Source organism: Scatophagus argus, chromosome 7 (assembly GCF_020382885.2).
Source record: "Scatophagus argus isolate fScaArg1 chromosome 7, fScaArg1.pri, whole genome shotgun sequence".
Lineage (NCBI taxonomy): Eukaryota > Metazoa > Chordata > Actinopteri > Scatophagidae > Scatophagus > Scatophagus argus.
In genome coordinates this window covers 20766433-20791224 of record NC_058499.1, presented here as the reverse complement: position 1 = coordinate 20791224, position 24792 = coordinate 20766433, and the positions used below count along the sequence as shown (strand labels likewise).

General features: G+C 40.5%; 1 protein-coding gene across 3 annotated transcripts in view; it reads left to right on the top strand.

The window, feature by feature from the left end:
• LOC124062544 (septin-7-like) overlaps nucleotides 1-24272 on the top strand; it is a 46695-nt gene extending 22423 nt beyond the window's left edge. For all 3 annotated transcript variants that reach the window (XM_046395398.1, XM_046395396.1, XM_046395395.1), the window contains exons 4-13: nucleotides 5642-5742; nucleotides 5877-6011; nucleotides 10279-10396; nucleotides 11113-11205; nucleotides 12197-12293; nucleotides 19173-19224; nucleotides 19452-19577; nucleotides 19740-19875; nucleotides 20269-20414; nucleotides 21882-24272. In XM_046395398.1, the coding sequence (XP_046251354.1) occupies nucleotides 5642-5742; nucleotides 5877-6011; nucleotides 10279-10396; nucleotides 11113-11205; nucleotides 12197-12293; nucleotides 19173-19224; nucleotides 19452-19577; nucleotides 19740-19875; nucleotides 20269-20414; nucleotides 21882-21921 (1044 nt within the window). In that variant the 3' untranslated portion in view covers nucleotides 21922-24272. The remainder of the gene's footprint in view (nucleotides 1-5641; nucleotides 5743-5876; nucleotides 6012-10278; nucleotides 10397-11112; nucleotides 11206-12196; nucleotides 12294-19172; nucleotides 19225-19451; nucleotides 19578-19739; nucleotides 19876-20268; nucleotides 20415-21881) is intronic.
• The last annotated feature ends 520 nt before the right edge of the window (nucleotides 24273-24792 follow it).

The window sequence follows — 24792 nt, the reverse complement described above, 5'->3', positions numbered from 1 at the left end:
TGTGTCATTAAGTGTTTAGTGTCTAATGTTTTAAGTTTTGTCAGTCAAGTATGTAAGTTATCTCTGGGGTAACCTCATGTGTCCCCTCCTGGCAAAAACCCATCCACCACCTGCTCTCTGATTTCACCAGTCGATCCCAACGCTCACCACGGCCATGTACATGATCAGTTCAGAGATTTTGTGTCATGCATTCCTAGATATTAGGTGTCTGTTCTTTGAGTGAGAGAAGCAAAGGACTGTTCAGTGCCACCTTTGTCTGAACTTTGCCTGTACAGAGTGCAGATAACAAAGGTCATGAGTCAGATTTCAGAGGTGAAAAAGTCAAAGGCAAATGATATCTGACCACCCTGCTGCTCTTAGAGGCTCCTCATGTCTAGATGTTTGAAATCACTTCATGATGTTCTTCAGTCAGTGTATGCATTGGATTCATTAGAACTTAGTCTCATTATAACCTAATCATTCCCTGTGATGGAGCTGGTTGCCTCCTGTCTCTAAGCTGGTACTGTAAAAAAACTGCTTAATTGAAATTGGTATGGCCTCGGATCTCTTGGAAACATTTCATTTTAGATTAATTTATAGTCATTTAAATCTTTAGCACAAAAATATCATCAAGCTTCGAGGCCACACTGGTTGAATCAGTCCTAGCTGTCATGCCACCACTGAGAGTAAAAGGCTAAAGTGCATAGAAAAGACAGGACAGTCTGAGCTAGAGATGGAGGATTCTGGCAAGAAGGATGGAGTATCATGGAACAGAGTGATAGTGAGAAAGAAGGGTGGAAGAACAAGGCGGGAAACAGCAAGACCACAAGGCCTGGTTTTGTCCTTTTATGGTCAGGACAAACTGGGGAGGAGGAGGGAGGCTGCATCTGGATCAGCAGTGCGGAGCAGAGGACAGAAATGTTTGGGAAAAGGAAAGGAGGAGGGAAAAGAAGATGGTGAGTGCAGCTACAGTAAGGTTGGAGAGAGGAGCGATGCAGCCTGGAGGAAGGACGCGGGGAGCAGGAGACGAGGGACAGAGAGGCAGTGAGGTGGCAGGAACAAGAGCTGGGTAAACCTAAAGAGTGTGTCTAAAGAGTAAGAGGTGACAGGGGAGAGACAAAGCAAAACAGGGAACTGGGTGAGAGTCATTGTGCTTCCCCTTGGGCCTGCTGGGGTCAGTAGCAGGGCAAGAATGTTCCCATGAAATGTAACGCATACACAAACACACTGCTGAAAAGCTGAAGAATTTCATCCTCTCTTTACTTGATTAATAAATTGTTGGCCAATCATGAAAATTGTTCCCACACAGACACAATCAAAACACATTACAAATCACTTTGAAGCAGGATTTGGCTCCCACTTACGCTGCACACTGTTGTTTTTGCGCATTAACACAAACAAGCATCACCCACACATCCGCAGCACACACAGCTGCTTTTTCCAAAGAAGCCAGCTCTTCAGCCTGCTGCTCGGCTGGCCAAAAGTGCTTCTGTGTAGGTAGGGGAGTGAGAAAATTCATAGCTGCACTGTGAGATTCTTAGAAATGAATGGATTCATGAAGTTCAAAATTACTGGCCCCACTTTTACTTTTGGTTTTATATTAGCAAGGTTTTGAGATGTACTTTTTTTGGTTTAATAAATGAAAATTGTACACAGTGAGGGGTACAGATTACACATAGATAAGTTCACAGGTTTCACAGGTCTATACAGGTCACCCCAGTCTTTAAAATGGCAAAATTTAGCAACAAAATTTGTTTGTCTCAATAGAACTGTTGACCAATAACAAGCTGTCCTTAGAGTGCTGACCTTTTGAGAAATGAGAGCCAGAGAATCCAAATTGGAGGAAGCTTTCTTGTGGGTTCTTAGCTGTGTGTCCCAGTCCACTTTGATTTACCCTCCTCTTATGTTGTATGAACAGCCACACAAAAGATGAACGGTTTGCAGAAAGCTGCTTGTGAGACAGGAGTCAGTGGTTTAAATTTGAACTTTTCCTTCTCCAATAACTCTTCACTGAATTAAGTGATTTACAAATCATAAACACATCATCCTAATGATGAATAAAACACCCATGCAGAGCTATTGTGACTTACTAGCACTGTCATGTTCCTGGATGGCTAGTGTGTTAGCAGTTCCATTTCCAGTTACTTCAGTTTGGCAGCTGGCCCTGCAAGTAGGCCATACATTACCAGGCTTCTAGGACCAACTGTTTTCAATACTCTGCATGTCTCTGTACGGAGACATTTCTTTCAACGTTTGCTTTTGATGTTGTCTCAACACAAGCAGGCATACAAAACCTTTGCCTGTGTTAGGTACAGTGAATCCAATGTAAATCAGGAACTAGCTGATCAAATGGTAATAAATCTGACCACAGTTTTGATGACGGGCTATGTACACAGTTCAGCTTCAAAAACCGTTGAGTTTCAACACCCAGCCCTACTAGAGGTAAGCAAGAAAATGGATCAGAGACATTTGAAGCCATAGCCCCAGACTCCTGTAGGCCTAAGCAAAGCTTTATGTTGTAAACATTAGATTAGAAAGAAGTCAGTTGCAGTCCTGTGTACAGTCATGACAGTTTATTCCATCAAATCTATCATCTTTTATCTCGTAAGTCAGCTCATTTTAATGCGACCAGGGATGCATTTTTGAGGTCAGCTAATAGAGGTCTGAAAGAAGCCCAGGTTTTTTGGGCTTAGGGCTGAACCTCAACATTTTTTTGGTGCAGACTGAAGCATGTCCACAGCACCATGGCATTTAATGTCAGAATGCTAGCATGAAACTTGTATCAACTAAACTCGACTCAGCGAAAAACTGAGCCAGTTCCATGGCTGATGAAATCTGTTTGATGGTTCAAAGAGAGATGCTTAAATAGTTCCTGGTGTCGATCAGAATCAGGCCTGTTTTGGATTGACAGTTTTTGTACAGCTGCTTGTGTTTAGAGGTAATTGATGTTAGACAACTTTGTCGTCAGTTGACTTTCCCAATACAGAAAATCATGAAATCATTCAATCAAATGGCAGTACGAAAATTCACAAAAGCAAGACCAGTTCATAAGTGGTTCATTGGATCTTTTGCATCTCCACATGACAGCAGCTCTGTTATGATCCAGTCTCTGCACCGACACAGTGCTAAATTTGCTCAGAGGGAATGAAAACATCCCTTTCGCTCCACTGCTCACGTCGAACCTCATGTGAACCCCAGGAGCACGGCGTGGGCATACATGCTCTCCTGCAAGTAGCACTTAGTGTGCGTAAGTGTGTTTGCCATGGATGCTGTGGTCAGAGGCTGAGGGGGAGAGACAGGGTCAGAGTATTTATATTCCAGAACAATCTCTCATGCTTTGTCGCTCACTCGCATTCCCACAGATCAGATTTCTTTTAAATGATGGTGTTGAGACTGACGGCATTTTTGAGGTTTTCTCCCAATCTGTTTTTCGTCACAGAAACAGTGGAAATAGCAGATTTGGTTTTAAGATTCCTGACATGTTATGCACAAACACTTACAGGACACACTCCCATTTTAACACACTCGCTGGGTGCACAATTAAGCTCAGATATGTCCAATAACTGCGGGCCTTGATATATATACACTTGTCTGTAAAGGCAGACAGATTATCTGAAGGTTTGTGGAAGCTTGAAGAATGTTTGTGTTAGAGCGAGAGGGCTGTAGTTTGAGTTAAAGGGGTGATCCTAAAATAAGTAGATGGCCTTGTGAAAGTATGCAGCGAAGCGAGGGAACAGCAGACGAGCTGTAGGAAATGATGGATCTGTGGGACTGAATGTGAATATATGTGACTGAAGAGTGATTTCATTTGTCTCTTGTTCTGTTTCAAACTAAAGCCTCTCACAGAACTCCATCACACAGCTGTTTTCTTAACAAAATATCTCAAGTCCAGACTTACATGAGCATATCTCTGTGGCTGGACAGACACTGGTGAGCAGGACCAGGTTACGTTGTTATAATGTCAAAAGTTGCCTTTTGGTGGAGTAGTTTTCCGTGTCTGAACAGCGATAGTAGCAGGTTTTAGGTTTGTCACAACGTTCGTGTTCTTTACATCATCGGTCCACATTTCATATTTTTCCATAGTTCTTGATCATATTTAATGCATTTTTATTGACAGACGTTGCTTTTAACAACATTTAATTAAGTATGAATATCAACTAGTAGAGAGATTTCAGCTTGAATACACCCATTCCATGTGCTCAAGTGCTCAGAAGCCCAGATGCACAACCCCACCACTGCACTGACCCTTCAGTCACCTCACATTCATGACTCTCCTGTGACCCAAAAGTAAGTACAGACTCAGTATGAAGTCTGAACCTTATATATGAGTAAACATGATGCAGTCCTGCACCTCTGGGGTGTGGAATACACAAAATGGCATCTAAGATTTAGATTTTATTTTATTTTAGTTTTTATTTTATTTTTGTTGGCTAAAGCATTACATGATCTTCTCTAGAAAAACTGCTACTGCTAGACAAACTTGAAACTGGAATCAATTAATAAAGTAATAGATTGGCTGTACATCCAATTACTGAAACAGAAAAATAGGTTCAGTGTTTTTTACTCTTTCAACTAGTCTGAGAGTTAACCCATCACAGTGAATGTGATAGCTCAGTTAAATTCTTTTTTACGGTATTGTGTGCCAGTGCAGATCATATATATTACATTACATTAATTTGTAAATTCTGCAATTGCACTGACATGTACATGTACAAGTCTTGACAGCTCAAGCAAGAGACCATCATGTCATCGCTGTCATAGTTCTAAATACCTCACTTGAGTGAGACATGGCCATCTGGACCAAAACAACTGAAGACAAACTGAAAACTGAGTGATGTAAAATTAAAAGGCAAACATTGCTTAATTGTAATAGTTTGTATATCTGTCTTCCAGTTTCCCTTTTGAAATGAAGAAATACAAACCACCGCCATCTGCTGGTATGGAGAGTTATGTCCTGTCACGGCCGCACAGAATGTACAGGCTAACTGGTCATAAGCTGTATTCTAAGCGATGTGTTCAAGTGCAACTTTTTGGCCCAGACACAGACGACGTCTTTGAAACCCCTAGTCGTTTTGATGTGTCATAAAACCCCAGTGCTACCGATAGTTACCTTTTCCGTATGCTTCATTAAGATGTTCATGCACCTCCCCAATGCTTCAGGTCCGACCTCAGTTCCATCATTTTAATTTATTCATTTCAGTTCATTCAGTCATTTATTCTAATGTATAAATCATAAACCATGTTTGTTGTAAGAGTAATAGCATAGTGAGAAGATGGTGATCACCCATCACTTGCATACGCAGCATCACTGCTCTGAATATCTTCTGTTTTCGGGGACAGACAGAGTTGAGCTTCCTCGCGGATACATCCAGCAGATATTGGTGTCTATGAATCTCCTAGCAGGCTGTGTGGGTGCAATGATGTATCATCAGTGCCCTGAGTGGGAGATGGAAGTGTCACATAATTAAACGTGTAGGCCATTGCGTGTGGGAACATTTGTGTTGCTAAATTGCATTCTGTATTGTATTTACAAAGTGTTGAATCCACCCCCCGATACAGAAGGATCATCAGAACACTCCAGCAGTTAAGATTTAGATGTGAGACACAGGTTTTGATTCAGATCAAGAGTGTAATAAATTATGTGAATGCTGGTGTGTTTCAGGTGGAGCAGTCCAAAGTGCTGATTAAGGAAGGAGGGGTCCAACTGACACTCACCATTGTCGACACACCAGGGTTCGGAGATGCAGTGGACAACAGCAACTGGTGAGGAGTGCTGGCACAATCAGTGCTTTCCAGACACACAGATGAATAGTTAGAGCTTACCAAATGACCATAGGTTCTTGATTATCTGATTAACTCCTCCCTCTCTGCCTGATGTGTTTTCTCCATCTTCCCAGTTGGCAGCCAGTCATAAACTACATTGACAGTAAGTGTGAGGACTTCCTGAACGCGGAGTCGAGGGTGAACCGCAGGTCCATGCCAGACAACAGAGTCCACTGCTGCCTGTACTTCATAGCGCCCTCTGGACACGGGTAGGTCTGCTTGTGAAGCAGGTGTAATAAGGTGCTGTAGATGAAACATAACGTCGAAAGGACACAAAATGAAAGTGCTCCAAAAGTGACGCTAAATGTTGTCATTTGTATCATAAAGTAAATAACATGTTGGAACTATAGTATTTTAGAAATATTTTGTTCATGTTAAATCTTAGTTTAAGTTTATAATACTGACTCTGGTTTATTGTGATTTCAAAAAAAGTACTGCCAAAATAATTGTCAAAATATGTGATAAATACACAATTGCATTGAACATTCTGTAATAAATGGCAGCAGTTTTACTTAGGAGGGTTTCAGAAGTTTAAAGTTAGAAAACAAAGGCCAAATTTACACATCCAGCAGACACAGATCAACATTAGTATTTATTTGTAGTCGTTCTGGCTGTCTGATGAACATAAGACTCCTTTTTAGCTCTCTCAGGCAACTCCTGAGAAAAATGTCTTTCTCTTAAGAGCTGAGTGTTCCATTATATTCATCAGCCTGTCCCCAGAGCTTATTTTTTGGAATAGCTGCTGGAAACCACACTGATGAAAGCAGTGCGAGTAAATCAAAACATAAAACTTATGGGCAGTAAGTATGTAAAAATAAATCAAATGATCAACTAAAAGGTAGGTTATAATTTCTAACCAGGTGTACAAAGCCAGCATTTTAAAAGCAGCAGTTGGCAAGTGGGAGGATGGTTTTCGGGTTAAGATGCTCCCTTTGCGAGTCTATTTGTATTCAACTGCGTTATCCACTAACACTAACCAACATTCTTCGGAGCTGCTCCCAAAGACAGTGCTGTGCCAATCAGTGAAGCCAACTGCATCAATGTTTGAAATAAAATGTAAACCTACAGGCTCTGTGCCCTCTCGTTGGCTTGAAGACTCCAGCTTCCTATCTCCTGTCGGCTGTATAAGCTGAAGCAAAAGTGTGTGCACGTGCATGCATGTGTACGTGTCTGTGCCATCCAGTGTTTGTGACCCACAAAGGTTATATAAGCCAGTTCTGCTCATGCTCAGTAGAGTTCTGCTCTCCATCACTGAAACACCCAATCAGAGTGGAGCCTTGAAGCAGCTCACAGAGGCAGGCCTCTCATCTCAGACACACATACCATGCCTTCTCTCCTCTTGCAGGGTCTCAGATGGTGTGTGTGTGTGTTCACTTGGCATCACTGGAAGATTCCTTCTTTTTTGGTGTAGCTGTAGCTCGAGCCTGAGTTAAAATGTGGAGCTCTGTTTCCACATAACCCAAAATCCATCCATCCACTCAGGCTTAGCGATGGATTTGATTTACACAGATCTAAATTATCCCTGGATTGTGTCTAAATCTGCAGCGATGAGTTCTATGCAAGTCGTTGAAAAAATGTCATTAATGTGCGAATCTTTTTAATACCACCAGTCAGAAAGTGTGTGAACGTGTTGCTTTTTTGTTAATGAAGAAATTGGCCACTGTCATTTCTGTTACCAGTTTCCTTTGAGATTAACATATAACATTGCTATTACTCATACATAAGGAAGTGGATGTCTGTAAGAAACATAAAACTGGACTATACTGCAGCATAAACAGAATATGCTGCCCAGTTAATAAGATAAAATAAGACAAGATAAGGCAGGCCTTTATTAGTTCGGCAGTGGGGAAACTCTCATTGTCACAGCAGCACAAGGATAGCAAAACAATGGTGCAGATAGGTCAACAAAAAAGATATGTAAAATATGTAAGTACAAAATATGGGGATGTTTATACAAAACATTATACAAAACTACACACAATATTTACAGTATTTCACTATTTTTTAATTATTAGCAGTAGAAAAGTCACTGTATTTCACTTGGAGATTATTTCATAGTGATTTACTGAAATTCAGTTTGTCAAAAAAAACAAAAATAAGTGCACAGGACTCATCTGAAATCCCCGACACTAATAAAATAAATAAAACAAGAGCAGGATAAGACAGATTATCAGATCTGAAATTACACTTTGTTCTGATTATCAGTATCAGTGTTTTGTTTGTCATTTGCCGTTGCCACAAATGAGTTGAAAAATAATTGGTTATAATTGTAGTAATATATAATACCATTTATATTTTGTATTAATAATCACAATCTGCAAAGTAACTAGTTGGCTAACTAAAGTTATGACATAATTGTAGTGGAGTAAAAAGTACAATGTTTGCCTCTAAACTGTAGTAGGCTGGAAGTATAAGTATCAGAACAGGCAAATATTCAAGTGAAGTACAAGTACTTCAAAATTGCACTTAAGTGTAGTATTTGAGAATTGTGTATTTGAAGTAGTTGAGCTTCATTACTGCACATGTAATCATTTTTCTCTCTGACACTGAGATTTTTAATTTTCAAATGTATATCACTTTCAAATATTGTCTATTTGATTAATAATTATTTGCATCATCGTTATCATCAGCTTACTGCACTTCTGTCTCTGACACCCCAATAAATCCCAATAAAAGGCAGAGGCATGTTTCACTCTTGTATTCCAAGATTGTTGATGTAAATTCAAGCTAGTTGCTGACAAGTCAGTAAATGTTGGGACAGTCTCGGCATAAATATATCAGGTAATTGTGCTTTTCTGTCACTCCCCAGGAGTTTGTCTGAATGTTGACTCTTTACATTCATATATTCTGCAACAGCTGCAGAGTTGCACTTTGCATGCTGCTGCGTCCAAAATTCACATGTGGCTGTAAAATTTGAAATCCTATAAATCCTGCATTAGAAGTAAACTCCATGCTCATGTTTCCAAGCTTAGTCTGTCTGTGATGTTTTATACTCTGAGATACCAAAGGGAAAAGGCAGGAAAAGTTCCAACAGAGAGTCCAACCAGCAATGCTAGTTTGATAAATCACTGTCAGTATCTAGAGGCAGTTTATGATTTACTAACGACAGTCAGTATGTCCTGCCGAGTATCCCTCCACTTCGACGAGAAACTCTGTCTCCTGCTTTATCTGGGACCACATTCACTGCAGGGCTACTTTGATGCTGCAATATACACCAACCCGACCCTGTTCTTACCAAGTAGTTCATGCACACGCTCAAATTCTCAGTGTCTCAGTGTCCTCTGTGCACCACTCAACAGCTGTTTTGTTGCCCTCTTTGTGTCTCTGCATTCCTGGGCTGAGTATCTCAACATCCCCTTTACTCACAGTCATAACACACAGACACACACATGTGTTTACAGAGAATTGTCTGCACATAGCATGCATCATTTGAATGTACATAAATAAAAATGATTAAATTTTTATGGGCACAACTGTAGAGCTTTTGTCCAAAACAGTTTACAGTTTGCCTCTCATTCACCCATTCACACACTCACACACAGATGGCAGCAAGTGACTATGCAAGGTGCTATCCTGACTGTCGGAAGCATTTTGGGGTTCTTGTCTGAGGACACGTTGACATGTGGACAGGAGGAGCAGGGGATCGGACCTGTCATCAGTGGACGACCTGCTCTACCACCTAATCCACAACCTCCTCTGTGCAGTTATGGTTTTATGTAATTTTCTCCCCCTTTTGTTAGACCACCAGCACCATGCCAAACCACAGCTGTCTGTTTCTGTCCACACAACTGAATACAAATCCCACTTGTCATTCAGACTGCGCTGGAGAGCCCATGGGTGTATTACAAAGACTATCCCTCATCAGCCCAGCAAGACAAAACCATCAGTTGTCAGCACAGAATAACACATAAAGACAAAAAGTCAGTCACACTCAGCTGGCTTCATTGTGTCTTTGCTGTGCGCTCCATGCAAAGTACAGCTTTGGTTGTCCCTCTGCTGGTGACCCCCTAAACTGCATTTACTTCTGAAAGCCATGCACTGAGGAAACTCACTTTGATGTTTTCTTTAGCTTAATTTTTGATTCACAGGATGTGTCATCCTGTCTGGTGGAGCTGCTGATCTGCATGAAATTATTTCATTGTAATCAAGTTTCTTACAGACACATGTCCTGTTTAGGGATGAGGACAGTTGATGCTAACCCAGCTTTAGTTGGCAAGGAGACAGGGTCCATCCAGGACTGGTCAAAAGTTACCTGTTGCTTACACACACAAACAAATACATTTATGGACAAGGATTAGATTATCAACAGAAAAACGGGGAAGTAATGATGTGAACAACTGTTGACCTGCAACAAGTTCAGCTGTGTTTTTCTGTTGTGATAAACCCGTTGAGTATACCTCACCGATCAGGTGTTTTAACCCTCTGTTGAGTTGTTGATGATTTTGGTACAAGTATTTCTTTCTGTCTGTCCTTCAGTCTGAAGCCGCTTGACATTGAGTTCATGAAGAGACTCCATGACAAAGTCAACGTCATCCCTCTTATCGCAAAAGCCGACACTCTGACCCCGGAGGAGTGCCAGCTTTTTAAAAAACAGGTATTTGTGTGTTTATGTGTGGCATTAATGAGATAGCCAGTGCTGTTGTCACTGAGGTGAGCAGACAAAACTCATTTTTAACAAATGTGTATCTTATTTTACTCACAACAAGCAAAATATACATATAAAGCAATAGTAAATATTTTGGGAATACCCTCACTGACTTTCTGGCCAAGATTTGAACAAGAAGACTAGTACCACTCTTCATTTCTGTGCATCAGGTAGCTGGGAGGGAAATTAGCCTAGCTTAGCATAAAGACTGGAAAGCGTAGCCGTTTTCACTAGCATCCAAAGTCCAAAAATGTTTAAGCTGGAATGCAGCAGGTGGATGCAGTGACACCAAGCAGAGATTCTGCTTAGAAATACTGCAATAATGGTGTTCATCAAAAAACACACAAAACTCCTCTCTTGATGGTTGTGTCACTCTTGAGCTGTACAAATGAGAGACATGTCAATACGTGAGCTTTAGAGGTGTTAGTAGGCATAGTTTTGAATTTTGGACAGAGTTTATGCTAAGATAATCCTGTCTGGCTTTGCACTTTAGGCATAGACATGGAAGTGGTACAAAGGTAAAATATTTCAAAATGCCTAATTATTAGGTGTGCAGGAATTGCTAACATTAAAGAGAAATTAAAATCCTGTTTGAGCTGCATATGTCTGAAGGCCTGTAGTGTGTACTTGTTTCCACCATTCTGATTATTTTCTCCCTTCATCAGATAATGAAAGAGATACAGGAGCACAAAATTAAAATTTATGAGTTCCCAGACACGGAGGATGACGAGGACAACAAACTCATCCGAAAGATCAAGGTAAAGGCTCACTCAGTAAAGTTTGCTTTGAGGACTTCTGATTGATCTCAGCAGGAAGACAGATAGAGAGTCACAGACAGCCAAAGGTCAGTGTGTCCTTTTGCCAATATCCACTTCCTGGCAGCTTAATTGCATAACTCTTCACCAGCTTTATAGACAAGCCTATTGAATAACCTTCGCTAGTGATTGTTGTCCATATAACTGCTGCCTCTGGGGAGAGTCAAGCTTTGTACTACACATGATAACATTTACCCTCCAGCATGTTGATGTTGGCCACCAGTGACTGTGCAGCATCCAAAACAGTGAGATGTCACAGTGTAGTCAGTTAGCTGTTAACTTTGGTTAACTCTGACATGTGAATTTTTGCCGCTGACCATGAGCAAGCCTTCTGCTTGTAGCTGATTAATCACATTGTGCCATTTGGTTGTTTTAATTAAATGTATTAACATATTATCTCATTAACCACCGAGCTGACTAGCTTGTTGACTGTCAACAAGCATGCTAGCTTAGAGCGCTTTTGTTTCTTGTTTTCTTCGATAACTCTCTATTTGAAGTGATGTACAATCCTGGGAACTAAGTGGTTCAAATGCTAGTATTTTCCCAACCACAAATAAATTACCTAGCCTTGTAATTGGTCTCTCCTTCACCAGTCCTCTGGCACCACCTGTTTCACAAGGGCACGTGGATACATTTTGCTGTGCCACTTTTCTTGTGTGATCATGCCTCAAACATGTGTCCGTCTGAGACTTTATAGAATGGTGTCTGTCCACTGCACTTGGACGGGAGTTTTGATATAAAAATACCAATAACCACACTTATGTCAACGGGCATAAGTATCCCAACCCAAAGATTCACACAACAATCTGATACCACATTAAGTGACCCATCAAACATCGAAGGACCGTCAGCAGTTTGAAATACCCCCTCCAGAAAGACCTTAGTGCAGCAGTTTGTTCACAATAAAAGAAAATCGTTTGCCTTTCCCCTCCAGGAGAAGATGCCACTGGCGGTGGTCGGTAGCAACGTGGTAATTGAGGTGAACGGCAAGAAGGTCAGAGGTCGGCAGTATCCGTGGGGCGTGGCAGAAGGTAGGTTCACTCAGGTCCATCTCCAAAGGAAGGATTTCTTCCATGGCTTCCATTTCGTGGTCAAATTGCAAGGGCTTGTAAAATGAACTACAAAAAAGTATGGACACATTGAGATTTTCCAAGGAGAAACTTTTCCTTTTTTCCAAGAAAAATATTTGATTCACAGTATGTCATTGCACCTTGGTCAAACAATGATGGCTGTGAGAGAGAGGCTGATGCATGTAAAGGTTGATGTGTTTGAGAATGTCCAGCAGCAGTTACAGTATTATCTCTATCATGATGAATGAAGCATGATATTCCCAAGAATGTGAGACATGGTGCACGTTTTCCACAGCGACTCCCCTGTGTTCACTCAATGTATTAACTACCAGGTAATACAACCACTTGTCAAAATGTATTCTCAGCTGGAAATGAGTTGAGGCACAAGTAAGACATTAGTATTTTACTGCCACATCGTACAACAAAATCATAATACACCTGCCAGAGCTTCATATGATTAGTCTCGAATTTCTGCCATTTCATTATTTTTTCACTTTAAAGTCAAACAAAAGTTGATAACCGCATTTGACCAGTGACATTAACAAAGCAGAATCAGCCTGCTTTTAATGTAAGTATCAACTAGGGCTCAGTTTTGAACCACACGTAAACTGTGTTTAGGAAAATTCAGCCATAGTTAAGTGGTGTATTTTTGTACACTGGACATATAGTTAGCTCTATCCTCCTTGTCTTGAAATACTTGTGACCTTTGTCCAAGAAATATAAAGTCTTGATGCTTCTACATTTGCCTTCTTTTGGAAGCTATCTTAATGGATTTAATTCCACATGATTAAAAAAGCATCAACTAATGGGGCTGCAGACGACAAACCACTTACTGACCACAGGGACCAGGTTTTAGTATTCCACGTGGGATAACAATAATCAGCATTGTCGACAGCTGGGACGACAGAGTTACCCTGACTCTGTGCAATAACAGTGCCATAGCAACTGCTACTGCTCAGTCAGTCTTCCCTTTTTCTTTTTCCTTCTTCATTTTTCTTGGTGAAGTCCAGGTAGTGTGTCAGCATTAAATTGCAGACAGTTTAGAAGTAGTTGACCACAACTATGATCTTGTTTAAAGTTCTTACCTGAAGTGGTGTTGAATAAAAGCACCTCTGTGTTTCTTTTTCCAAAGGGAATCAAAGATGAGTACAGATGTGTGTTGGCCACTTGTCAGCAGGCGTGTGAACTTTTTTGAACGTTCCCACATCGTCTTGTTGAACACCTTCTTGAGGGTTTAAGTCTCAGTGGGTGGCACCTGGATGGTTTTTGAGGGGTCTCAGTGGGTGGCACCTGGATGGTTTTTGAGGGTCAGTTCCCAATTACTGGCAGTCTGTCACTTCTTCAGTTTTTGAGTCTGTATGTGTTAATAGATGGTTATCAGTGATCAGGACTGTTGGGCATTGAGAACAGACATTTAAAAATTGTCAGAAAGCTTTTGGAATAATTAAACAAACCTTCCTTTGAGGATATTTAATCACATATGTGTCCCCAAGGTCAAGAAACAACCTCCACATTTAATTAGATGGGTTTCTGTGTTGTTTGTCTTGTAATTGGGGAAAATAAAATTGAGGCCAACATGTTCTTAAAGATGTTGTTTCATTTTGACAAGTTTGACCTTATCTGGAAGTTAATACACTGTTACATTATACTGTACACCCACCTGTCCTCCCCTCGGCGCAAACAAACTCACATGCACACAATCCTTTTGGTAGTCTTGGTCTGGACCCTGATGGGGATTCTGGAAAAGTGAAATAGACATTGTGCATAATGGAATATGTTCACTATGGCAACAAGCACTGACTGACCAATCCAGCCAATCAGAGACTGCCACACTTTCACCATTAGCCACAATGAACTTTTGGTGCTCTTACTGGTGTGTTAGTTGTCATTTGTTTTAAAGTCCTCTGAGAGATGATATACTGTTTCTGTCTTCATATAAAGTACTATATACCTTTTGTTACTCTGTGGTTGACCGTTTATCAGTCTTTCACTTTTTCATTCTTTCTTTTCTCTCTTTTTTCTTTTTTTCTTTGTCTATTCTTTTCCATGACTGACAGAGGGCATTTTTGGTAAACCAAACCATCTTTCACTTGATTTCTGCCTCATTTTCTCTCCTACTCCTCCTCCCTCAGAGTGTCCCCCAAACTTTCCACCCCTCCTTTCCCTCCACTTTTCTGTTGCTGTGCTGTCTCATCATTAGGCTGATGGTCAAACCAATGCTCTAATCAGACTTGGGCATATTAAAATGTGAACATATTTTGAAATACAAAAGAATATAGAAAATCCTTCCTGTGTTCCCAGTAGAACGTTGGCCCGAATGCTCTTTGCTAACATGTATCACCATACTGAATGAGCAACAGCTAGCATAGCAAGGAGGCTTCACTTTTATTAAAAATAACCTTATGACAATAATTGATATCACATATCATTCAGAGATTTTACAGATTAAATATACATGTTACTGATGTTGTGAGTTTTATTTTGAATGAGACCACACACACAACATGTGATCCTGCATATGAATTATGTTGATATGTAAATATTCACACAGCAGTGCCATTGTACATCCCCTATGTTCCATGTCTTTCCACTCTATAGCTCGAAGCTCTACATTTTATCCTTGTATCATTTGGTTTGAATTAGAGCCTTGTGCAGATGTGTTGTATGAGCATGTCTGGTATTATCTGTTTAGTTTGTCACAGATACATTGGTAATGGTGTATATATTAATAATCAATAAGTAATAAGAATCTGTGCTCCTAAGTATACTGTATGTTGAGGTAGTTTTAAAATAGTGTTGCCATTAAATAGTCTGTCCAAAAAAAAGGTGTATGTTCTAGTTGTTACCATAGGGCACAAGGGCCAGTGATCTACTAGGCTGACACATGAATGTTTACTTTTGTTCTCTTTGTTGTTATCACTTAATTTGATATCCCACAAAACAGTCTTTCAAAACGGCTCTATAAGTTTTTAAAATATAATTCCAGTTTATTGCAACTTGGGTCTTATTTTTAGAGCTTTGGCTCTCTTTAATGACAATTATTGTATTCACTACAATTACTGTAGTGTATAATTACTGAGATCTGGGAACAGGATGACATCACTACAATGAAGCCTGTGCGGGCACAAAGACAATCAGTTGGATAAGTTGTAAACAGTTTATCAGACAATCAGTTGGATAAGTTGTAAACAGTTTATCAGATTATCTTAACCACTATCCATCCATTTATGCATTATGCTTTTGCTTATCTGGGGTTGGGTCGCGGTGGCAGCAGGCTAAGCAGGGTATTCCAGATGGTCCTCTCCCTAGCAACTTTTTGCCACTCCTCCTGGAGTATCCCAAGATGTTCTGAGGCCAGATGGAAAATCTAATCTCGGCAAGTTCTGAGTTTGCCCAAGGTCTCCTCCCAGTTGTATGTGCCCGGAAAACCTCTAAAGGAAGGACCCCTTGAGGCATTCTTTCAATGTGAATGAGCAGCTGCTCCACTCACAGCGTCCTCTGGAAGTCCAAGCTCCCCATCCTGTCTCTATGGCTGAGCTCAGCCAACCCATGGAGGAAACTCATTTCGACCACTTTTACAAAAATAAGACCAAAGTTGTGATGAACAGGAATCATCCTGTCAAGTGCACTGATGACCTTTATGTACTTGACACATCTCAAAATTTCACATCCTATCTGTCTGATGATGTCAACAGACTGATATCTTTCAAATGCTCTCTTGTTTTGTCCCAGGTCTGATACTGTGAATAGTCATGGAGAAAACTAGAGGCTGTTTGGTGCTGAAGCCGCAATAGAAACATCACTTTAATACTGTGGTTCCCTTCTTTGCTCCAATGGTATCACACACAGCAGTACTGTTAACTAACTGCCCTGCTTCACCACATGACTTGGCTCTTTATATTTTGAGTTGAGTTAATTGTGCTGGTGGTGAGTGAGAACAGTATGCAGGCCTTGCTGTATTGCTGGACCAAGGACGGAGATCCACCTTCCTAACGCATTGCTTATAGGTTCATGAGCAGTTAATGGTGAGTTAGTGTTATCTGAAAGGGCATGTAGCAGCTCATTTAAGTCATCAAGGTAACATGTGGCTTGGTATCATGAATTCTCACTCATTAGCATATTTTGGAATGTAAGACTTAACTTATAAACATGTTGTTTGCAAATAAAAAAAAATCCCACACACACTTGAGCATGTTTCAAATAAGCAGTCATGTGCTCTTGATTCGTTAAACCAAAGCAGCTCATCATCATGGCCTAAATCCACACTGCTAATAAATAAAACGCTCAGGCTCAAAACACCTGATGCATATTAATCTATTAAAGAACATGACAAATAAAGAAAGTAAAATAAATTTCATTTTTAAAAAAAAATATGTAAGCATCAGGTATTTTCTGCCATTCATCAATAAGTAAGAGCTGTATACTGTTAGGTACAATTTTTCCCCCCCCGACCCTTGACCCTACTTAGCTCCTCCATTTATCCCTTCATTGAAACTTGCACCGCCCAGCTGGTCATGCATAGATACTCATATAACCTCCAACCACCACTCTCCCCCTACAAGCCCTGCACTCTTTAGCCAGTCAGCTTGGACACATGCAGGATATGGTGTTGATCCGGGCCAAATCTGGGCTGAATCTGGGCCAAACATATGCCGATTCTGGGCTGGAACTGGGCAAAGTCTGAGCCATAATGAACCCAGCTGCTCCAGACCCAGATTTAGCCCCCCGCTGGGCGCAGACAGTAACTGAAAAACCGTACCCCTCCCCTCCGTCAGAGCTCCCTCCTCTAGAAGAGACAGGAGGTCATTGGCTGGCTTTGGAGGCCAAGGGGATGCAGGACTTCTTAAGTTTCATCAATGGTAAGGTGTCCTCCTTATTCGCTCCCCTGATGATGATTGACTGCCAGTGGGGTGGAGGCTAGCCAAGGAACAGCGTATTTGATGAACCGAAGGCTGGAGAACCACCACATAACATCCTCAGCAGCAGTTTATTTGCAGTCCTTTTCCAGAATCCCGTCTGACCGTGTAACCTTGTCTTTGTCGTTGAGATGGAAACTCACAATCAGTTAACTGTGCCATGTTGAAATGAGACCAGTTCTGTTTGCTGTTGTCTGACCAGGAACTGTTGTTTGTTCTAACTATGTGGCGTCTGTGGGCTCCAACAGTCAAAGGCTGTGATCAGATAGGAGGATTTTTTCTTGATGCTGAAAGACAAAACTCATCTGTGAGCCTCACTATAAATACAGAGCAGGAGGTCAAATCCTACATCATTCTCATTGCTATGCACTATGCAGTTAAGTCGCAAGCATCAGAGCTACATGTTGTAGCTAATGCTGTGCACTGATTTGAAGGTCCTGTTGGCAGCAACAGGTCAGCTGTACTGAAGTCGGATGAAGGATCAACATCTTGTTTAACAACTTATTTCTTTTCACTGTCTTTTTTGTATTTTTAAGAGGATATTAAATCTGAATGTGGTACTTGTGAAAACCCACAAAGAAAAGCCTCTTTCAGCTCTTTGTTTTGGTTTAATGGCTGCAACTTTATTGTTCAGTCTCACTGGTCTCATCAGTATGGTTTTCAACAGCAGCGGGCCGGTCTTTTTAGCAAAAATATTCTGTAGATTCAGTTTCACTACCTTTCCAGAGCCAAACAGCTGATAGACACAGGTATTGACTAGCAGGTGAATATAGAGGAGCATATAGCAGCTTAGGGGCCATATATTTTGCTCAGGAGTTGGTGTTGACCAAAACAGAAATTCAGGAAAGGTGGTAGATGGGTGGGCTACAAACAGAACTCTCTGATAGGAGAGTGTGGATTGAATCCTGTTTGAATCTGTGCTATTTTAAACCATGATAGTCTGTGATTGCTTCCATCGAGTTAATGTGTTGTGGCAGCCTACTACAATGACGGTTCAGTCAAATTCTGCACACACATTCATGGCATCAGCCAACACTAAATTATACCTCGTGCACTTTTTGCCTTTAAAGTCAATCAGTGCAGCCATAAACATTCAGATAAAGCAAGCCTGTAGCTAAATTTGCAGCAACGTTGTTTGCAGTTGAAGGTTAACCCGCGTCTCCACTATCTCAACTGTTACTTGGTTGAAACATGTTTGTCTGAAGCTCCAAAACATTTATTGTTAGAGAGGCTCTTAGAGAGGTTAGCGGGGTTGCAACCCATCCCAAGAAGAAAGCCAATATGAAAGCTGAGTGCTCATATTGAAACCATCCTATGTGATCATGGCCTCATGTCCTGCTGCCCTTTGTTTACTGATGTTGTTGTGTTTTACTCCAACTGATATGCTACAGGGCCTCCTTTCACCTTAAACACAGTACCTGTCTCTCACAATGCCCCTGCCCTTTACAAATGATGAATGAATGGACTTTTCAGACTGTGATGTGTGTGTGTTTGTGTGCCACGAGGTGTTGTTTTGCTTACATTTTAATCTCTCTGTCTATATTACCACTACACTGTATATGTTTTTATCGTTTAACTCACACTACAGCTGTGTTGATCTTACTCACCAAAAACACAACGTGTGTTTCTGCTGGGACTGCCTCCCAATGTGAAAAGATAGCCAGAGATAAACCACAGCAGGTGGAATTTAATTACTGTGAAATCTGGTAAATTTACCCAGAGATCATTGCAGTTCTTTGGCACCTGTAATATATGTATACTGTAGGTGCAAACATCCCAGTTTGCTGGCACGAGTTCAGTTTCCCTTGAGACCAGGTCATGATAACTGTGATTGTTGCACTGAGAAGTGTTCATGTATGGTAATTTGGTGTGTGTGTCTCTCCCTCCTTCTGTTTTCCTCTCTGTCCCTCCCTGTGTGTTTCAGTGGAAAATGGGGAGCACTGCGACTTCACTGTGCTTCGCAACATGTTGATCAGGTGAGACGCTTGCTGTTAATAATTCCAAACCTACCGCAGAGAGGCCGCAAAAATCATCAGAAGTTTAAGATATGTTAAAAAAAAGAAATGTATAAAATGTATTTGTACCTTTTAGCTTGTTCCCATATAAATAAACTGTCTGCCTTCTGGGATTTTCGGCGTTCCTCCTCATCCTCCTCCCTGCTTACTGAGCCTGATTCCTTTTTGTTTTTTCCTCCCTTCCATAGGACCCATATGCAGGATCTAAAGGATGTCACCAACAATGTCCACTACGAGAATTACCGCAGTAAGAAACTCGCTGCCGTCACCTGTAATGGAGTGGACACCTCCAAGACCAAGGGACAGCTCACTAAGTACGCCTTAGTTACTGATCTACTGCTTCACTAATTTTATTGACGCAAACACCTTACATAAAGTGGGGGGAAAATAATAATGAGCTTGTCACCTTAAACATGTTCAGTAAAGGTTATTTATACAGCAGCTACATTAATGTTAACCTCTGACATGGTCAACAGGAGTCCCTTGGCACAGATGGAGGAGGAGCGCAGGGAGCACGTGATGAAAATGAAGAAGATGGAGGCAGAAATGGAACAAGTCTTTGAAATGAAGGTTAAGGAGAAGAAGCAGAAACTGAAGGACTCGGAGGCTGAGGTGGGTGTGTGTGAGAGAGACAGAGAGAAATCACAGGTCATGCTTTATAGAACTAAAACATAATTTCGTTCCTGCAGTTCTGAGTCTTATTCCCAGGTTATGAAATATCGGAAACAGAAACCCTTGAAACTTGATTTTTAGTAAAAGTCCAAATCACAGGCAGTGAACAGAAACGCAAGATCAAAAACAAGCAAATGAACAACTGATAGTGATTACATGTGCTATTGAAGGGTGCATACATAAAACTTGTCAGGTAATTAAAATCACATAATTATCTCATACAAGTTACTCCAGCTCTGGTTTTGCTATGTTGAAACTTTTACAGTGGGTCTCCTTTAGAGATTCTTGTCTTTGTGTTTGAGAGTGAGTGCATCAAATGTTTTTTACCTCCAGCTGGAGCGACGCCACGAGCAGATGAAAAGGAACTTGGAGGCGCAGTACAAAGAGCTGGAGGAGAAGAGACGAGTGTTTGAGGAAGAAAAGTCCAACTGGGAGGCTCAGCAGAGAATCCTCGAGCAGCAGAAACTGGACGCCTCCAAGTCAGTAACACTCGCATCTTTGAACATCTGATTGGTTAGCCATTTAACTGGCAAAAGGGTTTGTTAAATAGTTCATTTGTAAGGCCTGCAGCATGTCCACAGATGCATACATATGACAAAATGTTGTCAGCACATATTCCTACCCATTGGTGACACAGAGTAACATAATCTGTTGCCTTCACTCAGTTGGAGGTTACCAGTACGAAGAGCAGCAAAATCTTCGCTACAGAATCTAATGCAAAATACACATAAATGACCAACATTCTCTCCTATGTATTGGGGTTTAGTGGTATGGATTTGATGTATGGCAGTTAATATAAACAAGCTAACACACATTTTGAATGTAGGAAACCTTACAAAGCAATGCTGTCCACTAAACTGTGATTGATTCTCACTCCTTGAGTGCAACATTCAATAATTCTTACAGCTGAGGATAGTGCCAATTCTATTGCTACAGTACATATTACATTTTTTGTTGCTGTTGTAGATGGGGTATCTTTTGTGTATTAATTTTAAAAGGGTATTAAGTCCCCGATAGGTATTGTGACACACCATAACACATTACTCTAGTAGAGTAAGATTTTTGGGCCACCCGACCATTACACCAACAGGGACTTTAATGACATTTCATGTTAAATACACAGACAGCTTTGCAACTACAGCTTCCACTCTACTGGGAAGCCTTTCCACAAGATTTTGGAGTGTTTCTGTGGGAATTTTTGCCCATTCATGCAGTAGAGCATTTGTGAGGTCAGATACTGATGTTGGACCAAAAGGCCTGAATCACAATCTCTGTTCCAGTTCATCCCAAAAGTGTTGGATGGGGTTGAGGTCAGGACTCTGACTGTGTGGGCCAGTCAAGTTGGGTACAGTCATGCTGGAATAGAAAAGGGCCCCAAACTGTTGCCACAAAGTTGGAAGCATAGCATTGTCCAAAATGTGTTGGTATGCTGAAGCATTAAGATTTCCCTTCAGTGGAAGTAAGGGGCCAAGCCCAAACCCTGAAAAACAACCCAAGTCTGAATACTTTTGTTTATATAGTGTATGATAGAATCATTATGCCTTAAAACTGAAAATCGGGGGGGGGGGGTGACTTGTATGGGGAGGTAAATGGAATTTCAATGCTGACCAAATCAAATTCTAGCAACTGAGAGCAATCCATTCTGCAAACCCGGTATTTATTTATCCTACCCGATGTCACAGAGGTTTGTAAAGAAATAGTTATCATCAGCATTATTAGACCAGACAGTAGCTGGATCCCATATATCAGAGACAATATGGCAGTACCAAAATCATAACTAGCTGAATGACAAATTACAGTGTTTTTTTGTGTGTGTGATTTGATTCACCTGACCCTTTAATATGTTTGCAGAACACCCGCACTCTGTAAAGTCCAGTAGTGATTTTGGCATGTGCATTGTACAAAGTAGTGAATTAACGTTGTCACCTTTCTCTTTTCTCACACAGGACGATGGAAAAGAACAAGAAGAAAGGAAAAATCTTTTGAAGAGAGACACCACACGTTCCTTCAGTTTTACATAAACTCATTTTTTTCTTCATACCCTACGAAGTTCACATGTGCCGTGGCGCTCCAAACATACACAGACACAAACAGATATAACAGCACATTGTACAACATTTCCTTTGTGTTACATTCAACATGCACCCTGTGTGACATGGACTCCATTTACACATACACACATGCAAATGCCCACGACAGCCCACGTGCTTGTCTCTCTGCAGGGTTATACTGAGTCTGTGGAAATCTTTTCTTTTCATGGGGATCGCATGTTTTGTGAAATTCTATTTTCCTATATTTCCTGACAAAGAGGAGAAGCCAGAGTTCCTCTGAGCTACATAAGGAGTTAACACATGGCAGGGACCATGCATAGCCATTTGTACACATGTAGTAGTTGTATGTTCTCTACATATTCCATAGATATGCAGATAGATGTACTATTCCTCTCCTTGATGCTCGTTCTTTTATTGTTCTCCAACATTTAACACAAGTGTATACACATTAACATACTGAGTCATAAAGACCTCATTGAGAGTGTGTAAGAACAAGGAGGAGTGTATATGAGGGAAGGCAAAAGAATCAGGTTACAGCTGACAAGGGAAGAAGTCAGGTGGGATTAAGGCCCAGTCACATTAGAAAGTGTCTTATGTGGTTAGTATACATGGTTCTGCAAGCTGGGTTACACAGTCAGGGCCAGTTAATAACTTCTGTAACTGGGGAGCTAATTGCTAACATGCTTTCCAGCTGGGAACATGCTAGAGCTATTTCGTCACAGTAGCTTTTTTACCTTTCCGCTTTCACAGTACTGGGCTATTTACTTCTCCCTCGCTTTTCACTCTCAGGATTGTGCATCATTTTATTCCATAAAGAGTTACTGAAGGTAGAATAAGCAAATTCATTGCCTTTTTCTTCATAGCTGTAATAGATCATTTCTCTTTTCAAGAACATAAGGAGATAAACTAAGATTGAACAATGCAACACAGCTACCAAGCCAGCCTAAGTGATTGGTGTGAAAAATTCTCCCTCATAAGTCAATCCGCTGATGAAAACTTTGCCATTGTGCAGGTGTGACTGGGCCTTTAAACAGGATTTACAGTGCAATGGCAAAGTATGGGGTGTGTTATGAGCAGGTGTGTTTTATTTAATGCTGTGTTTGAGGTCAAAGACACTGTCTGATCTGAGCCAGACAGACAGGACAAGGGAGATAAGAAGTTTGTGTGTAACAGCTACAATATTGTCATTGCAGTGTGTTTCCTATTTAGAAAGAGGGCAATATGCAAATGCCTCATTGGTGTGTGCAACTTTACAGGTTATGGTGATTACAAAGATGTTTTATATTGTGATGTAAGTGATGGATGTTGTCATAGACTTGAACCCTGAAGTCCAGCTTTCTCTGACTTCTTTTCCCCTTTGTCGCATAACCTGTAAAGGGATAGTTCATCAAAAAGTTGAAATGTTCCTTTAACCTTCCGTTCTCCCTGGACTCCTCAGAAAGTCAACTGTGTGGAGAAGTTTGACCCTTTCAATGACAATTATTATGTAACTATTCTCTTAAACAGAATATGTGAAGGTCTGAGTCAGAAATCAGTGAAGTACGACACATTTGGACCTTTATTATACCTTTCCAAGAGTTGTCATGATTTATTTTGATATGATGATGATGCTATATGTACAGTTAAAGAGTGACTCCTTAAATCCCTTGTAGTTTTTCTTCAGTGACTCAGATTAATTTTAGTAGTTTTTCAGTCATCATGATGCATTTAAAGCAAATGCTAAAGGGAGAAAATCTTACACCTTTAACACATAAGATATTATCTGTATGGGCTTGTTCAGGATGGAAATGCGTATATTGTGTACATACTGCAGGCTGCTCAGAGGCCTTTTTTTCTTGAGTTTTTTTAGTTTTTTTCAGACTATTATATGACAGGAATAACAACAGAACCTGATATGTAAAACTTGTCTTATGAATCCATGAATACATTTCCAGACATTTATACACACACACGTATATACTGAATACATCTATGCCAATGAGTAAACCTTCTCAGGACCGTTCTGTTATGCTACATTTTCTCTTAAGTCCAGAGAAAAGCGATTCTGTGGTCCAACAAGTCAATAAAAGTGACTGAATATTCTTTGCGATGCTTGTGAACCACTCACCCTTCCAGTAACACCAAGTTCAAATAGACATAAGTTTAGGTGGGGTTTGTTTTGTAATATTTTCTTTTTTATATATATGTACACTGTTTTCTGCTTCTCTACTTTGTTTTATTATGTGTTCTGTCTCTAACCGTAAATGGTTAATATTAAAGTTGACAAGGTTATGCTTTAACTCCCAACGAGTGCAAGTTTTCTTTTTAATACACTCTCATTAAATGAATAATCCTTTAATGTGGAGTCTGACATTTTGAATCTTTTCTGGATGGGAGTGTTTAGAAGAATTCTAAAGTTTCTTTACAGAATAAAAAATAAAGCTGAGAGACTTCACGATGTCCTCACGGTGGAGCTGATGATGTTCATCTGTCTTTGCTGTCTGAGTTCATCTGCTCTGTTCATTGTCTTAAAGTTGCTTATATTGGTCTCAGCTGTATATCCATAGCAGTTCTAAGAAAAGTACCAACATGAACAATTCTGTGTTTATCAGTGCACAGTTAACAGAGCCAGTTAATAAAGCATGATGGGAAGGGCTCTGGTCTTTTTTGTTTTTATTGGCAGACCATTTGATTTATTGATTGCTGTGAGAATGTTAAGCGATTTTTAACAAATATAACAAAAGATGCTTCTAAACCACATTACCAACTCTACCTCTAACCATAGGTATGTTAACTTGTATTAATATTGATTGAACCTGCGGTGTAT